This window comes from Acomys minous (assembly GCF_964271855.1).
Source record: "Acomys minous genome assembly, chromosome: 14".
Taxonomy (NCBI): domain Eukaryota; kingdom Metazoa; phylum Chordata; class Mammalia; order Rodentia; family Muridae; genus Acomys; species Acomys minous.
The window spans coordinates 66,131,656-66,148,552 of NC_140496.1; the positions used below are offsets into that span (position 1 = coordinate 66,131,656).

General features: G+C 41.7%; 1 protein-coding gene and 1 pseudogene across 3 annotated transcripts in view; both read left to right on the forward strand.

Moving 5' to 3' along the window:
* Nucleotides 1-5,896: 5,896 nt before the first annotated feature.
* On the forward strand, nucleotides 5,897-7,751 carry LOC311582486 (protein MIX23-like; annotated as a pseudogene). Its single transcript has 2 exons — nucleotides 5,897-5,958; nucleotides 7,342-7,751. The product of its transcript is annotated as a protein MIX23-like (transcript).
* A 1,633-nt stretch (nucleotides 7,752-9,384) lies between these two features.
* The window catches only part of LOC311583001 (mitochondrial adenyl nucleotide antiporter SLC25A24-like), a 47,402-nt gene continuing 39,889 nt past the window's right edge, over nucleotides 9,385-16,897 (forward strand). The window contains exons 1-2 of one of the 2 annotated variants that reach the window (XM_084756351.1): nucleotides 9,385-9,739; nucleotides 14,190-14,316. In XM_084756351.1, coding sequence (XP_084612477.1) covers nucleotides 9,557-9,739; nucleotides 14,190-14,316 — 310 coding nt within the window. In that variant the 5' untranslated portion in view covers nucleotides 9,385-9,556. The remainder of the gene's footprint in view (nucleotides 9,740-14,189; nucleotides 14,317-16,897) is intronic. The other variant, XM_084756350.1, reaches the window with a different exon arrangement.

Sequence of the window (16,897 nt, forward strand, 5' to 3'; positions counted from 1 at the left end):
GTGATTGAAAGTTTGGCTAGGTATGTAAGGACCAGACAAACTCCATTTTGAAAAAGAAACTCCATTTTGTATTAAATCTGGCCAAGGGCTGATCCTAGATTCCAGAAAAATCACAAAGTAGTCTAAACAGAAAAATATTCCTTAGCAACACAATCAACTCACCTTGGGAAAGTCCAAATATACTCTCTGCTGGTCAAGCTGACCATCAGGTAGTCTGGCACATAGCAACAGCCAATTAGGGGAAGCCAGGCCAAAGTTTTTAATGCCTCCATGACTGCTTCAACAAATCTTTTCTGTAGGCTAACTTGCCCCTACACCTATTACCCAACCATGAAATGCCAAGGCTTGTAACTCCCTGCTTGCAGCTTTTCTGCCCAAATGTCATGCAATTATATACTGTAAAACCCATTTCTTTGTTCAAAACCTATAAAGACCCCTTTCAATTGAGACTTGAGGCCACTTCCTTGTATCTGCTGTGTCGGTGCATAGGAGGTATGTCCCGGGTTCGAACCTGTGATAACGACTTCCTTGCAATTACATTTGGACTTGGCTCTTGGTGTATGCGGGGAGTCTCTCAAAAATTTGTGCATAACATATGGTGCATTGGCTGGGAATCCCTGTGACGCTCAAGTCCCCTGACCCAATAGGAGTCTAAGCCAGTGGTAAGTATTGTGTTTGTTATTTGTTGTTTGTTGTTCTCAGTCTTACTTTCACTTTGTGGTCTTGAGATAATTGTGTACAGGCAGTGATTAAGTCAGCTGAGTGGACAAGCCAGAGGGCCAGGATCATAGGAGTCTGGAAGACATTCCAGATTCCCAGGGTGGGGACAGGGTGTGCCCCTTTGTGAAGAACCTAAGGTGGTTCATGTGTAGGAACAGGGTGAGCTGTTCCTGCAGCACAGCGTGGGGCCAGTATCCCATTTTCGGTTTTGCTTCCAATCGGCTCTTGGGTGTGCAGTTTCTGTCACTCTTGTCTTTGTGTGATGTTTATGTCTCTCTGTTGCTCTTTATCTGACTGAGACTTGGACAGACGATGGGACAGATTGCCTCCACTTCTCTAGATTTAATGACAGACTGTGACAATCCCCTTTCCCCTCATGATGGACAATTTTAAGAAAATTTGTTTAAATATTATTTTATGTTTTATATTCTGGGTGGAGAAAAAAGGCCAAACGTCATCTGCTGGCCATTAGTTCTAACTCATTTCAAAGATTTTCAAGAAAAAGAAACAGCAAAAACTGATAAATTAGCTCTGTCCTTGGAGCCAGGCTGGGAGTCTCCTGCCTAGATCAAACTGGCAACAAGCCCCGGGCTGCCTGAACTCCTAATGATGTGCACTGAACTCCAGCAAGCCCAGAATCCTCAACATGGTGAATGCAGGGTTACTACCCACAACAGGAAGAAATAGGTGGCTGAACAGTGGGAGCTAATGTGATGAGTCTTTCCGGGTACTGGGTGGTAAGCAGTGACGAAATGAAGCCACTGATAAGGTCCTTTTCAGTCCTAGTCTCTCCCTGGACTCCTTAGCAATGGGCTCTGCATAACTTTTACTATGGGGGCTGTGCATTTTTAACAGGGGCTTGTTTGCAGAAACATCCTGGGCAGGATACAAAACTCAGATAGTCCTAATTCTCTATTATCTTCCACAGGTTCTGCCTTCAGCATTTAATATTTAGATGTAAGATTATTTTAAAATTATGCTATAAAATTAATAAGAACTGTAATATGCTAACCAGGCAGGCAGCAAGATGCTCCTCCCTTGAAACTACAGTTAGAAAAGAAGTTTAGAAAGGTCTATACTTACTTATAATTGAACACTAGACCAAAAGGGATGTCCCATGAAAGTCTTCACTTACCAGGAGATTGGGCTAGATGCGGGGACCTCCTATTGGGACTCTACGTGAGAGAAGTATGGGAGAATGGGGAAATAGAAGGATGCAAAGGTGCGGGAAAGATTAAGCTTTGTCACAGGTGGAAGCAGTCTTGGCGGGCTTTACCCTTGGGGCACCCCATGAATAACTTGTGACAGACTGAGTGGAGCCTTCCTGGGCTTGGAATTCAGGAAGCAGACCTGGGAACCCCACCTGGGCTATTGTTTTCCTAATTGACCCTCAACCGGAGAAGGAGACCGCCCTTTCCATGTGACTCAGGGAGGTGGGGAGGAGAGAACAACAAGTTCAGCCCAGGCGAGAGCGCGTGGGGAGCAGCGACCAGGCCGGACCAGCACACGGGCCAGAGAGACACCTAAGGACCCGTCCCGTGGAACGGATACCGGAAGGTTCACTCTTTTGTCCCTTTAACCTTTTTTCCTTCTTGTGTAAGCTAGTTGGGTTGTATAATAAAGTTTAATTGTTAAGAAACAGAGCCAACACAAAGGGTCCTAGAAACCTACAAGAAGAACATCATGATGGGTGGATCTGGACCCAGGGGTCGTCTGCTCAAACTACTGCACCGACCAAGGACAATACATGCAGTAAACATTGAACCCCTACTCAGATCTAGCCAATCCACAGCTAGGGGAGAATGGCACTGACTATCATGAACTCTGTTGCCCCATATTTGACCACTTCCCCTTGGTGGGGAGGCCTGGTGGCACTCAGAAAGAATAGGCAGGCTACCAAGATGAGACTTGATAGGCTATGACCATATATGGAGGGGAGGAGGACCCCTTCTGTCACAGACCTAGGGGAGGGGAATAGGGTGAAAGCGGGAAGGAGAGAGGAACAGGAAGATACAAGTAAGGGGATAACAATTGAGATGTAATCTGAATAAACTGATGAAAAAGAGAAAGTTTTGTTTATTTTACTACATGTTTGTTTCTGATTGGTTTTAAATGTATAAATTTATTGTGTTCTGTATATCTTGGTTATAAATTATTGGATATTTGCTATAGTTAAAAACCTTAACATCTGTAACAAATAGTTAACTTAAGATCATAATTTAAGGCTGGAGCCATTCTGAACAGCAAATGAAATGAACCAACTTAGGAATCAGATCTCCAATAGTACTAAACTTATAACAGATAAAATTTAAAACAATGTTTCTTTAATAAATGTATTGAAACTGCACCTCTGGCATATATCTGTGAACTCTTACCTAAGGATTTATAATTTTCTTGTTGAATGTGATGTTTAAAATTTAAGTTCAAACTCTTGTTTAAAATATATGAGTGCATGTGTGTTTGTAACACAGATATCATGTGATTCAATCCTAGTTCAAAATATTCTTTATTTGGTGGTAAAGTTTGAAGGTTATGAAAGTTGATTCAGATTAGCAGACTACTATATTAGAGACTTTAAAAATGAGTGATTCTTTCTTCCATCTCTTATAGTCTGTTGGTGATGCTTGTGTCTGTAGAGCCTGTACTCTTCCCTAGGTTTTTCATCTCCAGGATTGTCTCAGATTGCGTTTTCTTCATTACTTCTATTTCCATTTTTAAGTCTTGCATCCTTTCATTCATTTCCTTCTGTTTGGCTGTAGCTTCCTGTCTTTCAATAATTTCTTTAAGAGAATTGTTCAATTTTTTCATCTTTTTCTTTGTGTAATCCTGTTCTAGTTTGAGGGATTTATTTTCCTCCTTTAAGGACTCTATCATTTTTATAACCTCAGGTTTGAAATCTTTCTCCTGTGTGTCAGGTGTGACATTATCCCCAGGGCTTGTTATTGGTGGTGGGACTGTGGGTGTCTGGTGGCATCAGATGGTCCTGGGAGTTGTTGCTTGTGTTATTAAGCTATGATGTCTCTGGTGTTAGCTGTTTTGGTGGTCTCTGACGGTCAGATGGTTTAGGGGTAGGTTTAGACAATGGGGATTTGGTCTTGTGCCCTACTCACTTTTGCTGAGATCACTGTCTTTGGCTTCCTGTTTATGACCCAAGAAGGCCAGGCACATCTATTGAGTTCACCGTCTCTGTTGGATCCCCTGATTGTGAACCAGGTAAAATGGGGAGCAGGCAGAAAGACACCGGAGCAGAGAGCTGCTCCAGTGGGCCAGCTTGCCTCCAGGAGTCAGAGGACAATGTGCGATGCTGGTGGTTTAGCAGCCCACAGCTCTCTCTGGACCCTGGAGGTCAGAAATTGCCATCCTCCAGGGTGTGCTGTAGCCAGTCCCTGGAGTGTTCCCATGCCTTCTGGGACTGGGGAACTTTCTGTGGGTTGGCCTGGGAACCTGAGGTCAGATCTACTTGTTTTCTAGGCTGTGTGGTCTCCAGTGAGCCATCAGTCACAGACACTGGAGTTTCCACAGCCCACAGCTCTCTCTGGGCTCCAGAGGTACTGGTTTCATTTAAAACACTACATTTACTTTTAGAAGTTTCAAATTATTAATTCATGGTCATTTTGACTGAAATTTAACAAGGAACTTTTTTGCTTCTCTGTTATTCTGGAGATGTGTGTATTAATAATGGAGATTTTTTTCTTGGCTAGAATTGGGATCATCCAAGGGAGACAGAAAACGTCAGGGGTTTTAGATCTGAACTTATCTCTGTCATACATTCATTTGTTCAGTCTCAGGTTGAAATGAAGTTTCCACTGTTGTAGTAATCTTGTCTCCTCCTGAGAGACTGTCCATCAGGTGAACTAAGTAGAGTAGATGCAGAGCCTCTGTGGTATATGTTAGGATGAATACATCTCACAGCATTTCTGACAGAATATCCTGTAATGGTCCATTGCTACTATATACCTATATGCCCAAACCTGAGCTACATAGTGCAAGTGCACTGTTCTGAAAGCTGATGTGCTATCAGTCCATTGTCATAAACTAATACTCACAGTGGCCGAACTGTTACCTAGTTTCTTTTTTACCACAACCTTCTGCATGATAACTGTCTCTGGTTCCTCCTCCTCCTCCTCCTCCTCCTCCTCCTCTTCCTCCTTCTTCTTCTTCTTCAAATTTCTGGTCCTTGATTTTCATCTTTCTGATTCTCTTTGCTGTGATCTATTCTTCTTTGAAAAAATAGAAGCCACTGGAACAGTCCTGTCTTCCACCATATTCACAAGCTCTCATTGGGCCTTGCACATGCTTTTTGGTGGCACTGGAAGAGTGTCTATAGCTAGTAACAGTAAAGGCATAACACTCCAATAAACGTGGAGAACTGGGTTTTCTCAGGGCTATGGCTTTATCAAATGTACAAGGAAATGGAAGCAGGACCACAGACTGAAGGGATATGTAGGGTACTGATTAAGATGATGAAGAGCTATACTGTGTGATAGGGAGGAAGGTATGGTGCCCAGCTTGAGTGAAATTGAACTTCATTTCTTGAGTTTTTAAAAATATTTATTTAAAAATATATTTTGGAGGTTAGCCCTCTGTCAGATGTGGAATTAGTGAAAATCCTTTCATAGGCTATTTTGTCCTATTGATGGTGTCCTTTGCCTTACAGAAGCTTTTCAATTTTAAGAGGTTCTGTTTAATTGTTGATATTAATGCCTGAGCTATTGGTGTTCAGGAAGTTGTCTCTTGTGCCACTGAGCTCAAGTCTATTCCCCACTTTCTCTTCCATCAGTTTCAGTATATACGGTTTTGATCCACTTTGACTTGAGTTTTGTGCCATGTGATAGATAGGGAGCTATTTATATTCTTCTAAAAGCAGATATTGAGTTAGATCAGCACCATTGTTGAAGATGCTTTCTTTTTTCTATTGTGTATTTCTGGGTTCTTTATAAAAAAAATCAGGTGTCCATAGGTGTCTGGATTTATGTCTGGGTCTTTCATTCAATTCCATTGATCAACTTGTCTGTTTTTATGCCAATACCATGCAGGTTTTATTAATAAATCTCTGTAGTACATCTTGAAATTAAGGATGGTGAGATTTCTAGTGGTTCTTTTATTGTACAGGATTGTTCTGGCTATCTTGGGGCTTTTTGTTTTTCCATATGAAGTTGAGTATTGTCCTGTCTGGATGTGTAAAGAATTGTGTTGGAATTTCATTGAAGATGTCAATGGCTCTGTAGATTGGTTTTGGTAAGATGACCATTTTTACCCTGTTAATCCAACCAATTAATGAGCATGGGAGATCTTTCCATCTTTTGATATCTTCTTCAATTATTTCTTCAAAGACTTGAAGTTTTTATTATACAGTCTTTTTCTTGCTTGGTTAGAGTTACTCTAAGATATTTTATATTATTTGTGGCCATTGGGAAGGGCATTGTTTCCTTGATTTCTTTCTCAGCCCATTTTGTATAGTATGTACTATATAGTATATATTATATAGCATATAGTATACAGTATATAGTAGGGCCACTGATTGTTTTGAGTTTCCATCCACACCCTCTCCCAGTCCACCCAAAAAAATCTATTTTATTTCCCTTCCCAGGGAGATCCATGTGTTCCCCCCTTGAGCCCTCTTTACTTAGCCTCTCTGGGTCTGTGGATTGCAGTATGACTATCCTTTACTCAACAGCCAATATCTACTTATAAGTTTACACAGTCAATGTTTGTCTTTCTAGGTCCAGGTTACCTCAATCAGTGTGATTTTTTTTTAGTTGCATAACTTGCCTGCAAATTTCATTGTCATTTTATTTTAAACAGCTGAGTAATTACCGTTATCCATTCTTTGGTCAAGGGACATGTAAGTTGTTTCCAGTTGTGTATTATGAATAAAGCTGCTATGAACTTAGACGAGCAAATGTCCTTGTGGTAGGAGGTAGTATTTGGGTATATGTCCAAAAGTGATGTAGCTAAAATAGATTGATTTCCATTTTTCTAAGGAACTGCTATATTGATCTGCATAGTGACTATTCAAATTTATATTCCCACTAGCAATGGAGGAGTGTTTCTCTTGTATCCAGACACCTAGCTGAAGGTGTATAGAAGCTATAGGAGTTCCCTGGTAGAATTTTGGGGATCACTTATGTATACTGTCATAATATCTGTGAGTAGTGATACTTGGATTTGTTACTTTTCAATTTGTATCCCATTGATGTCTTTTAGTTGTCTTATTGCTTTAGCTAAATATTTAATAACTATATTGAATAAATATGGAGAATGGACAGCCCTGTCTTGTTCCTTATATCAGTGGATTTTTTTCTTTGATGAATATGAAGTATCCTTCCCCATATCTTACAATTATTTTTTAAATAAAAATGGTCTTTAATAATTATAAATGCTAGCACTTACATTTTAAAAAGTTTTATTAACAGCTTTGTTTTATTGTTAATTTATGAATTTATTCAATGAAATAATTCATTTGGTCACATATTTATTATAGCACTTAAGATGCATTTCAGTCTAGAGTGTACTAGATGTTGAGTGTCTATGAGAGCAGGTTCAATGTTATATTAATACTTTTAGCATTTAGGAAAGTATTTGGTAAAAACATATATGAAGTTAAGTAACATCATAAAGCCGTGTGAACTGCGTAAAGTTTACCGAGGTCCAGGAATTACTTACTCAAGGTGATGAGGACAATTGATGACTGAATAGTACATGAATTAAACACAACAGTTTCAACAACTTCCTTTGCAGAAAAAATTGATGCCAGCCAAACCTAATGAGTCTTGATGGCAGCTCTTGTCAGTAGGGCCCAAATTATATAGAACTGTACAGCCCAGGCCTCAGCAGTAGTAAACAGTCTCCGAGAAGAGAGAGAAAAAAATCTGGACAACTTGACGTTATTAAAGCAGCGTAGGAAAGAGCAGACAAAGCCAAAATGGCCGCAGTCAGAACTAAATGTTGAAGAAGTGGTAAATGACAGGAGCTGGAAGGTGTTTAACAAATGCTGCTGAATTCAGTTCAAGCCTCCAAAGAATGAGTAGAGAGAGGTTTTTGTTTTGTTTTAAAGACTTGGTCATCTCAGCAACTAAGCATGACAGACATCAGCAGGCTGAACGTCTGAGGATGGTGTCTGTAGCCCCATTTAGCCAAGACCTTAGGTCTCAGAATTCTAAAATAACCAATTGCTATTTTATACTGACTCTGTATAAAAATGTTTTTTAACTATTAAAATAATTTTCTTAAAAAAAGAAATAAATAAGCTTCTTTGTGTAAGATTTGGGTTTGAACAAGTAAAAATAATTAACTTAAAAACACAGGTATGTACGTGTATGGGGGGCTGGAAAATATATCAGCTGTTAAGAATTTTCATTGCTTTTCAGATGATCAGAGTTTGGTTCTCAGGCCTATAAGAGCTGATAACTCTAGGAGGTCCTACACCAACTCCTGGCTTGTGCTGGCACCACACACACACACACACACACACACACACACACACACACGGTATATACTTACACAGACACATATTTAAAAAAAAAACTTTAAAAACGAAGAACTGGAAACAGTATACTCTGCTGCTAGCTTTCAAGGAATGTGATGGGAGGGCACAAAGCTTTACAGAAATTACTTCGTTATCTTTCTGTCCTTAAGTGCATCGATGGCAATTCTTCAAGGCCTCACGATTGGATCTTGGGCTCACAAGGGAGCCTGTGAAGGGGAAATAAGAGAGGGAAAGAGGAGAGGCAGAAGCTTTAAGTGTTCCCAAAGGCAAAGGAGATATTTCCGGATGAGGAGCATGGCCAGTAGTGTGTACAGAAGACCTGGGTAAATAAACCAATGCCTTTAAAGCATCCACTGAGTCTTGTGATATTTGTTAGTTCTATAAGGCAGGTAGGTGGTGGCGGTAATGGCTGAACAAGACTTCAGTCTTTTTTTTTTTTTCTCTTGAGATAGGGTTTCTCTGTGTATCCCTACCAGGTTGGCCTTGAACTCAGAGATCTGCCAGCCTCTGCCTTCCGTGTGCTGGGTTTAAAGGTGTGCTGCTCTACTGACCAGCTGAGACTATTCTCTTAAGAAGAAAGTGAGAGATGAGGAAGAGGAACTAGGTTAGTAGGAAACCATTTCTTGGAGACAGCATCAGGGGACTGATAGGACAGGCTCCTCTCTTTCTTCTTCAGACCGGGTAGGATATGTCCCTACTCGGTCCAGGTGCCTACCGGATGATCTTCCTTGGCAGTAGGGGTGGCCGTAGGGCACCGGGTACAAAAAAGATCACATTTACTCATCCTTCCAGGCCTCAGACTTCACTCAAGCCCTGATTGTGAGAGACAGTAGTGAACGATCTGACAGAAACTCAGTCAAAATCGTTCTCAGGGCCATGGAACAGCTACGGCCTGGCACATAATGGCTGCTTTGAAAAGGTTGCCAATCTGTTTCACCGAGCTGTGCTATTCTTTGGAAAGAAGGCCACAGAAGAGAACCCCACTCTTACACCATGGATCTTCTTCCTGGAAATTATGTGTGGGCCGATTCTGGACGCCCTGCTGCACTTTCCACGCCTCGCAGGACTTCACAATCACAACCTCCTGGGAGGATGGCTCTACGTCTGGCGCTCCCCTTCCGCCCCCATCCAACTTCCGGTGCGGAGGTCTGTCACGTGGTGCACGGCTCCCGGGTTCCTACGGGGCAGCGCTTCCGGTTCTTAAAGTTCCGCTGAGGAACCGTGGCGCTCGCGTCAAGTCTCAGGCGGTTGCAGAGGTGCGTCCAGACCTGCGGCCCTGGACTTCGCGGAGGCGGCAGGTGGTGCGGTGGCCTTGGGTCGCAGGCGGCTGCCCTGTCCTGCTGGGCAATGCTGCGCTGGCTACGGGGCTTCGTGCTGCCCCCCGCAGCCTGCCAGAGTAATATGCAAAAGATAGCCTATGAGATCCTCTTCGAAGACCTGGACCGCAATGGGGATGGCGTGGTGGACATCGTGGAGCTCAGAGAAGGACTGAAACACTGGAGTTCCACGTTTGGCAGTGACTCCGAGAAGGTGAGCCACCAATAAAGAGTATGTGGCACTGGGAATGTTGGAAAGACGTCGTACAGAGCTTGGAGTCAACCTGTCGCCCTGCCCTTTCTAGAATTTTCCAGAGCTTGTGGAGTAGAAGTGGAATTCCCTTTTATTCTTCATGCATAATAACATAGCCCAGTGAAAAATGTTGCCAACGTTCTCAAAACAGTCATTATCTGTAGTGAGAAGACTGGGCTTTTGAAGACGATTCTGGGGTTCTGAACATTTCTTCTCCATAATGGTCAGGACTGTGTTAACCTTTGTCCGAAGTAAACCTGTTTTTTCCCAAGAGGCTTTCAGCCTAGGGAACCTTGCCTCAGGATCTTCTACAAACTATATACAGATGAGTAGCCCAGAACTAGTGTCTTCTTGACTCAACAGTACACAAACCTAAGGCGAGTCAACAGAGTTACATTTTACTAGTGTCCTTCATAGACTAGAATTGCTTTCCTTTTCTCGAATGGCTGCCACCCCTGTGGCCCCTTCGTAGTTCCCTTGTCTCCAGGTACTCCAAGTTAAATACACAAATATAAAGATTTGTAGCTTGATCTACCTGTCAGAGGATAATCTTTCCGGTCTGTGTTAACAAAGTATTTTTTTTTCTTTTTTAAAGTTCCATCTATTTACCTGCATGGTTTGAGTTCATTTTTTTTTTCCTGAGTAAAATTTAATTGTGTATATGTACCACGTTTTCATTTTCCATTCATCAACCAATGGACATCGAGGCTGAACATAACCAAACAGGTATTTCTATGGTATAAAGATATAAAGTCTGTTGGGGATATACACCCGTGAGTAGTAGAACTGGGTCTTATGGTAGATCTATTTTTAGCTTTTTGAGGCCCCTCCCCTGATACCAATTTCCACCCTGTTTGCTTTACTTTTCACTCGCACCAGTAGCAAATGAGGGTTCCCTTTCCCTCTCACTGTCACCAGCACTTATGACTTGCCTTCTTGATGATAGTCATTCTGACTGGGGTACAGTGAATTCTTAATGTCATTTTGATTTCCATTTACTTGGTAGCTAAAGATGTTAAACAAGAATGATATCTTAGCCATTTGCATTTCTTCTTTTGCGAACTCTCTGTTCAGTTCTTTAGCCTATTTTTTTTTTTAAACGGGCTTGTTTGGTTTCTTGAGTTCTTTATATATTCTAGACACTGATCTTCCTTAGCTGGCGAAGATATATATATCAATATCTATATGTGTATATTGTTCTATAGGCTGCTTCTCTAGTTAACACTTCACAGTAAGAGCCTTTTCATTTCGTGAAGTCCATTTGTCAGCCATTGGCCCTGTTTCCTTCATGAGGGATCCTATTCGAGAAGTCCTGGCTTTAGCCTATGTTCTCAAGTGTGTTTCCTGCTCTGTCCTCTAGAAGCGCCAGTTTCACATGTGACACTGAGATCTTTGATCCATTTGGGATTGCTTTTTACACAGGGTGAGAGATAAAGATCGAATGAAATTCTTCATGTGGCTATATGTACTGGAAGTGCTGCTCTTGCAGGGGCACAGGATGGAGACCCTAGACTGGCACTGTGTGGCTTTCTGTTTGCAGCTGGAGTCCTGGATCCCAGGCTCTTCAGAATCCTTAATTCCTTGTATTGTTGCTTATGTGTTTGAGGAGGTAGTCTATTCGTCTGGCCTGCACGTTTTTGTATTTTGTCATGGTTATATATCCGCTATTTAGTTTAGCCTATGGTTGTGGAATGGCCAAGTGATGACTGGGTAAGTAGAGCTTGTTGCATGGTCTCTGCTGATTGGCTGGGCTGCTGACTTGCTCATATGCTGGGCAGTGCTTCTGGCTTCAAGCGTAAGTGGCTTCTAGCTCTGCCAGTTATGTAGCTGTTGCAGGCTTCCTTCTAAATCTTAGGGGTTCCAAGAACATGGGTGTTCTGTCCTGTGTATGGTCGATAGTCATGCTTTCTGGTACGTGTGCATGTGGTGGGAGGAGCCGAAGCCCTTTATGACATGGCATTGTTAACATCACTCTTAAAATTAATTTAAAAAAATGAAACTTTATATCTCTGCCATAGGTTGAAAACTAGTAGATTATAAATAAGCATAAAATAGACATTTTAAAGTTGGTGTTTTAGTCTGGTACGGTGGTGCACACCTGTAATCCCAGCATCTGGGAAGGTAGAGGTAGGCAGATCTCTGTGAGTTCAAGGCCAGCCGGGTCTACAAATTGAGTCCAGGACAGCCAGGGCTACACAGAGAAACTCAGTCTCAAAAAACAAAACAAAACAAAGATTAAAAAAAAATTGGTATTTTAAAATTCTTTTGGGATACTATATTACCTGGTGAAGTTGAGACGTCCACTGTGGTGTGTTTTTCTTTAAGAATTTGGCAAGTTTTGAGGCATGTTAGAATACTATAGACATTTCCCATGATATAATCAGGTGTGAATGAGGTTGGAAACAAAGACAGATTTTCTCAAACTGGGATTTAATGCTGTTGTCACATGAACACCATGCATGTCCTGCTTATTGGGAAGAAACAATGTGAACTATTAATTTGAGATAATATTTAGAGCATATAAATCTCATGATTTCTTCCTTCTTTACCTCATCTTCCACTTTTCTTCCATGCATTCTTGTCTTTAGCATTGGATAAAGATGAAATGAACTTGAAATGAAATATTTATAACTTGCTTAGAAACAAATGCTCAAGAAATCTGATTCTTGGGGCTGGAGAGATGGCTCAGAGGTTAAGAGCACCGTCTGCTCTTCCAGTAGTCCGGAGTTCAATTCCCAGCAACCACATGGTGGCTCACAACCATCTGTAATGACATCCAATACACATGCAGGCAGAATACTGTATAAAAAATAAATCTAAAAAAAAAAAAAAGAAATCTGTTTCTTATCATCAGCATTATTATAGCTGGGTCTTTATACTTAACACCAGTTCTACTGCTATGCAGATATTTCACATATTATTGAAATATCCACACCTGCTTTTATCTTTCTGGCAAATGTTTTTCCATGTGAATCTCAGCTCAGCAGCCTACCTCTGTGAAGCCTCTCTGGAGCTTTCAGCATTCTAACCTCATTTAATATCTGAAAGCTTGCTGTGCCTCAGCTTCATTGAATGATTTCACAGACCATATTGCCTTTAGTTACTAGAGTCATCTCTCACAGTCTGTACTTTGCTTCATACTAGAGAATGTAACTTTTGTCTTTTCATTCCCAGCAGTGTGTGGTGTGTAGTTTGTGATGTACAGTGTGTGTTGTGTAGTATGCAGTGTGTGGTATGTGCTGTGTGCCATGTGCAGTGTGTACTGTGTGGTGTGCTGTGTGTATTGTGTGGTGTGCTTTGTGTATTGTGTGGTGTTCTGTGTTCAATGTGTGATGTGCTGTGTGTATTATGTGGTGTGCAGTTTATGGTATGTGCAGTGTTCAGTGTGTGGTGTGCAGTGTGCAGTGTTTGGTGTGCTGCGTGTATTATGTGGTGTGCAGTCTACGGTGTGTGCAGTGTTCAGTGTGTGGTGTGCAGTGTGCAGTGTGTGGTGTGCTATGTGTATTATGTAGTGTGCAGTCTATGGTGTGTGCAGTGTTCAGTGTGTGCTGTGCAGGGTGATCCAGTTTTCAGCTTATAACATTTATTTTCAAACTCAGTAAACACTACACATGAATGATCTAATCTAGTAAAGGTCTCTATATTTCATACTTTATGCTAGACATTGATGGTGCAAAATGAATAATATATGGCCAATGCATTTTAGTCTGTTAGGAATATACAATATAATTTTTATATATTATTAATTGTTTTTTGAAAAACTTTTTTACATGTCTAAGTGTTTTGCCTGCATTTATGTAAGTGCACTGTGCTTCTGTTTTGTGCTTATGGAGTCCAGAGAGGATGCTGCATCCCTTGGAACTGGAGTTACAGGTGGTTAAAAGCTGCCAAGTGGGTGCTGGGAACTGAACCCAGGTCCCCTAGAAGAGCAGCAGGTGTTCTTAACTGCTGAGCCATCTCTCCAGCCCTTTCTGTTGATTTTTTCATGTTAAGAAGCTTAAGGACTTAGGGGGACTTGAGCACACCTGCTTACTTCACAAGGCTAGGTCTCAAACCATTTATCTGGGGAACGTTCTAGAATTTCATGTTTATCACATTTAGAGGACAGGTTTTTGTCTCTGATGGAAAAGGCTATATATCTGAGTATTTTCAGCCCTTGGCTTGGGTGCCCGAAGTATTTAGTAATATGGTTCATATTTATTTGAGATCACATGACGATGGCTGCTGACTTCAGCAGTGCATGCATTTGAGAAAGTGAATCACTCAATGTGTGTAGGCTTGCACTAATGACTTAACACTAGGTGATGGACACTTGCGGAGACCACAGCTAGTATGAGTAAAATGTACAAATGTTAACATGGCGTCGCGGCTTTACATAGAATTGTTGCAATGAGGTTTTTTTCTCTTGTAGGACATCCTTGAGGCTGCAGATTCCAATGCTGACTTCACAATGGATTTTGAAGAATTTGTGCAGTATCTTCAAGACCATGAGAAGAGAATGAGACTGGCATTCAGTAGTCTGGACAAGAATAATGATGGTGTGTGTATGTCTTACAGTTAACTTGGTTTGAAAACGTGCTAGTACTACTGAGTGCCTTTCCTAGCCTTTGATTTACTCCTACTGATAGATCCAACTTACTATCTAGCAATAATCTTTAAATTACTGAGAAGTAGATGATAGATGCCCTTGGGTTTCTATTGCTGTGTCAGAGAGGCTGCTTGCTGCAGTGGGCAGTGGTCAATCCAGACTCATAACCACTTGGGTTGCCAAGAGTAAGGGATGGTAGGGTGCTTGGTTGCAAATAGGTCCTCTGTGTCACCCCCCTCCAAGGGGACTCTGTGGAAGAGATAAGCAGAAAGAACAGAAAAGCTGGGGCATAGTGTGATGTGCTGATGGCATTGCTGTTGTATTCATGAACTCACAGTCGCTGTGGCTACCTGCACAAGAGCTGCACGTGATTGGGCCTGCCAACCTTTCGTCATGAACGCCCCATCTCTCCTTTAGGGATTGGGAGCAGTTAATGGTGATGAGAGTGTTTTCAGTGATGTAATTCCTGAAAAGCTGCCCATGCTCTCGTAAATAGCCTCCTATTCATGGTCTCACAAAAACCCCTAATAAAACTTAGCCTGTCACAGTAAAAAAGACATAGCAAAGTCAAGGAAGGACTGGGAAGAAAAAATGGTTTCATTGGGAGGTGGGGGGGGGTTAGAGAGGGCATAATGAGGCATTGAATTACTATAATTTACTATCTACATATATGAAACCGGCAAAGAAGAAAAATGGCAAGAGCAACTGAAAGGAGAAAGGGTTATTTTGGCTCACAGTTGAAGGAAGCAGTCCATCTTTGTAGGCACGTCAAAGCGGCAGGAGCCTGAAGCAGTTGGCTGACAGAGAGATGAATGCGTTCTAGCACCCATTTTGCTTTCTCTAGTTTATATAGTTTATGAGTCCAGCCAGAGAATGCTCACCCATTCTGGGCAAGATTTCCCTTCTCAGTTAATGCAGTCAGGATCACCCCCAGGTGTGCCCCAAGGGTATCTCCCGGGTGATTCTAGGACCATCCCACCTGTTGTTTAGAGATCATTTTTTTCACATTTTGATCAGTTTCATGATTCCATATAGACTTTGATTCTTTCTTGGTTTCTCATAAGTGAAATTGCAGTCACATATGTATAGTTTTAATGTTATATTGTGCTTTCATTTCTTTTGTAAACATAGTTTTTAGTGGCTGGGAAACAGTCCAGTTGTGTGACTGTCCTGGGAAGAATGAACACATATTCTACAGAGACACTTATGCCCCTGTTCCCTTTGGCTGTCAGACTATGGAAACAATGGCTCCCAGGACAGTGGAATTGCCTCAGGAGTGTTTCACTGGGAGAAGGAAAAGGCTGGCTTGGTTCCAGCCAGAGGGGACATTTTCTCCTGGAAAGAGATTTCACACAAGTCTATCAACCTGTCATACTGCTATAAAGGAGAGGCTGGAGCTGGGACAGTAGTGATGGGTGACCTTCACCAGGACTGCTTCACTCTTTCATACCTCTGCCTCTCTGCTTAAACTTGAACCATGTGTGAAGATGACCTTGATGAGTGAGGCGTCACTGGACCTTCCTGTTCTTCCTAATATGGCCATACTTAACAACCCTTTTCTGGTTTTCACCATTTAATCTTTTTAAAAGTTTCTTATTTCTGATTTATTTTAATTTTTTGGTGTGTGTGTGTGTGTGTGTGTGTGTGTGTGTGTGTGTGTGTGTGTGTAGTCCAGTGTGGCTTACTAGACCCTAATAACTTTGTTATCAGTGTGTGAATCATCTAATCATTCTTATATTGCCAGCTATTTAGGATAGTTCTGATGTTTTATAAACAGTAGCACAGTCATTATCCATGAAGGTTTGCAGACCTGTTATATTCTGGTTAATTAGATCTGGCCATTTGCTGCCTTAAGATAGATCTACTCTAGTGCTGTTGTGGAATTTTATTCTGTTTTTGACTGTCACCACCATGATCATTTGTGAAGCTGAAAACCCTCAGATAATTAATGAAGTTATAATGCCTTTAGGAAAAATACAGTGTTTCTATTACCTCGGTTGGGATGATTGATCTTGGTTATCAACTTGAATTAATTTGTAGTCTACTAAGGAACACGCCTCTGGGCAGGACACCCTTCTGTGAGGGTACTTTTTGGAAGGATTAGCTGAGGGTGGGGCGGGGAATGGGAGTGTGGTGTGTGGGATGGGTTGGTGCGTGGGTAGAGGGATTGTGGGGTAGACGGTCCCCCAGAGTGATCAGCACTCTTTAGCAATATCCCAACTATAAAGGGGTCTAAGGTAAGAGAAGTTCTATTTTTGCCTGCCTACTTTTGCTCCTTGTGAATTCACCTAATCTTGTTACTGCTACTGCAATTAGCATACTTGGAACTCCTACCATCCTGACCTTGGAACCCAACTCCTTTGGCCTTTATGGTGGTTTGAATGAGAACAGCCCCTATAAGGCTCATGTGTGTAAATACTTGGTCCTCGGTTGGTGGAGTGTTTGAGAAGGATTAGGAGGTGTGGCCTGGTTGGAGAAGGTGTTTTTTTTTTTTCCTCCTTATAGGCTTGAGGACTTGTCTCATTTCCAGT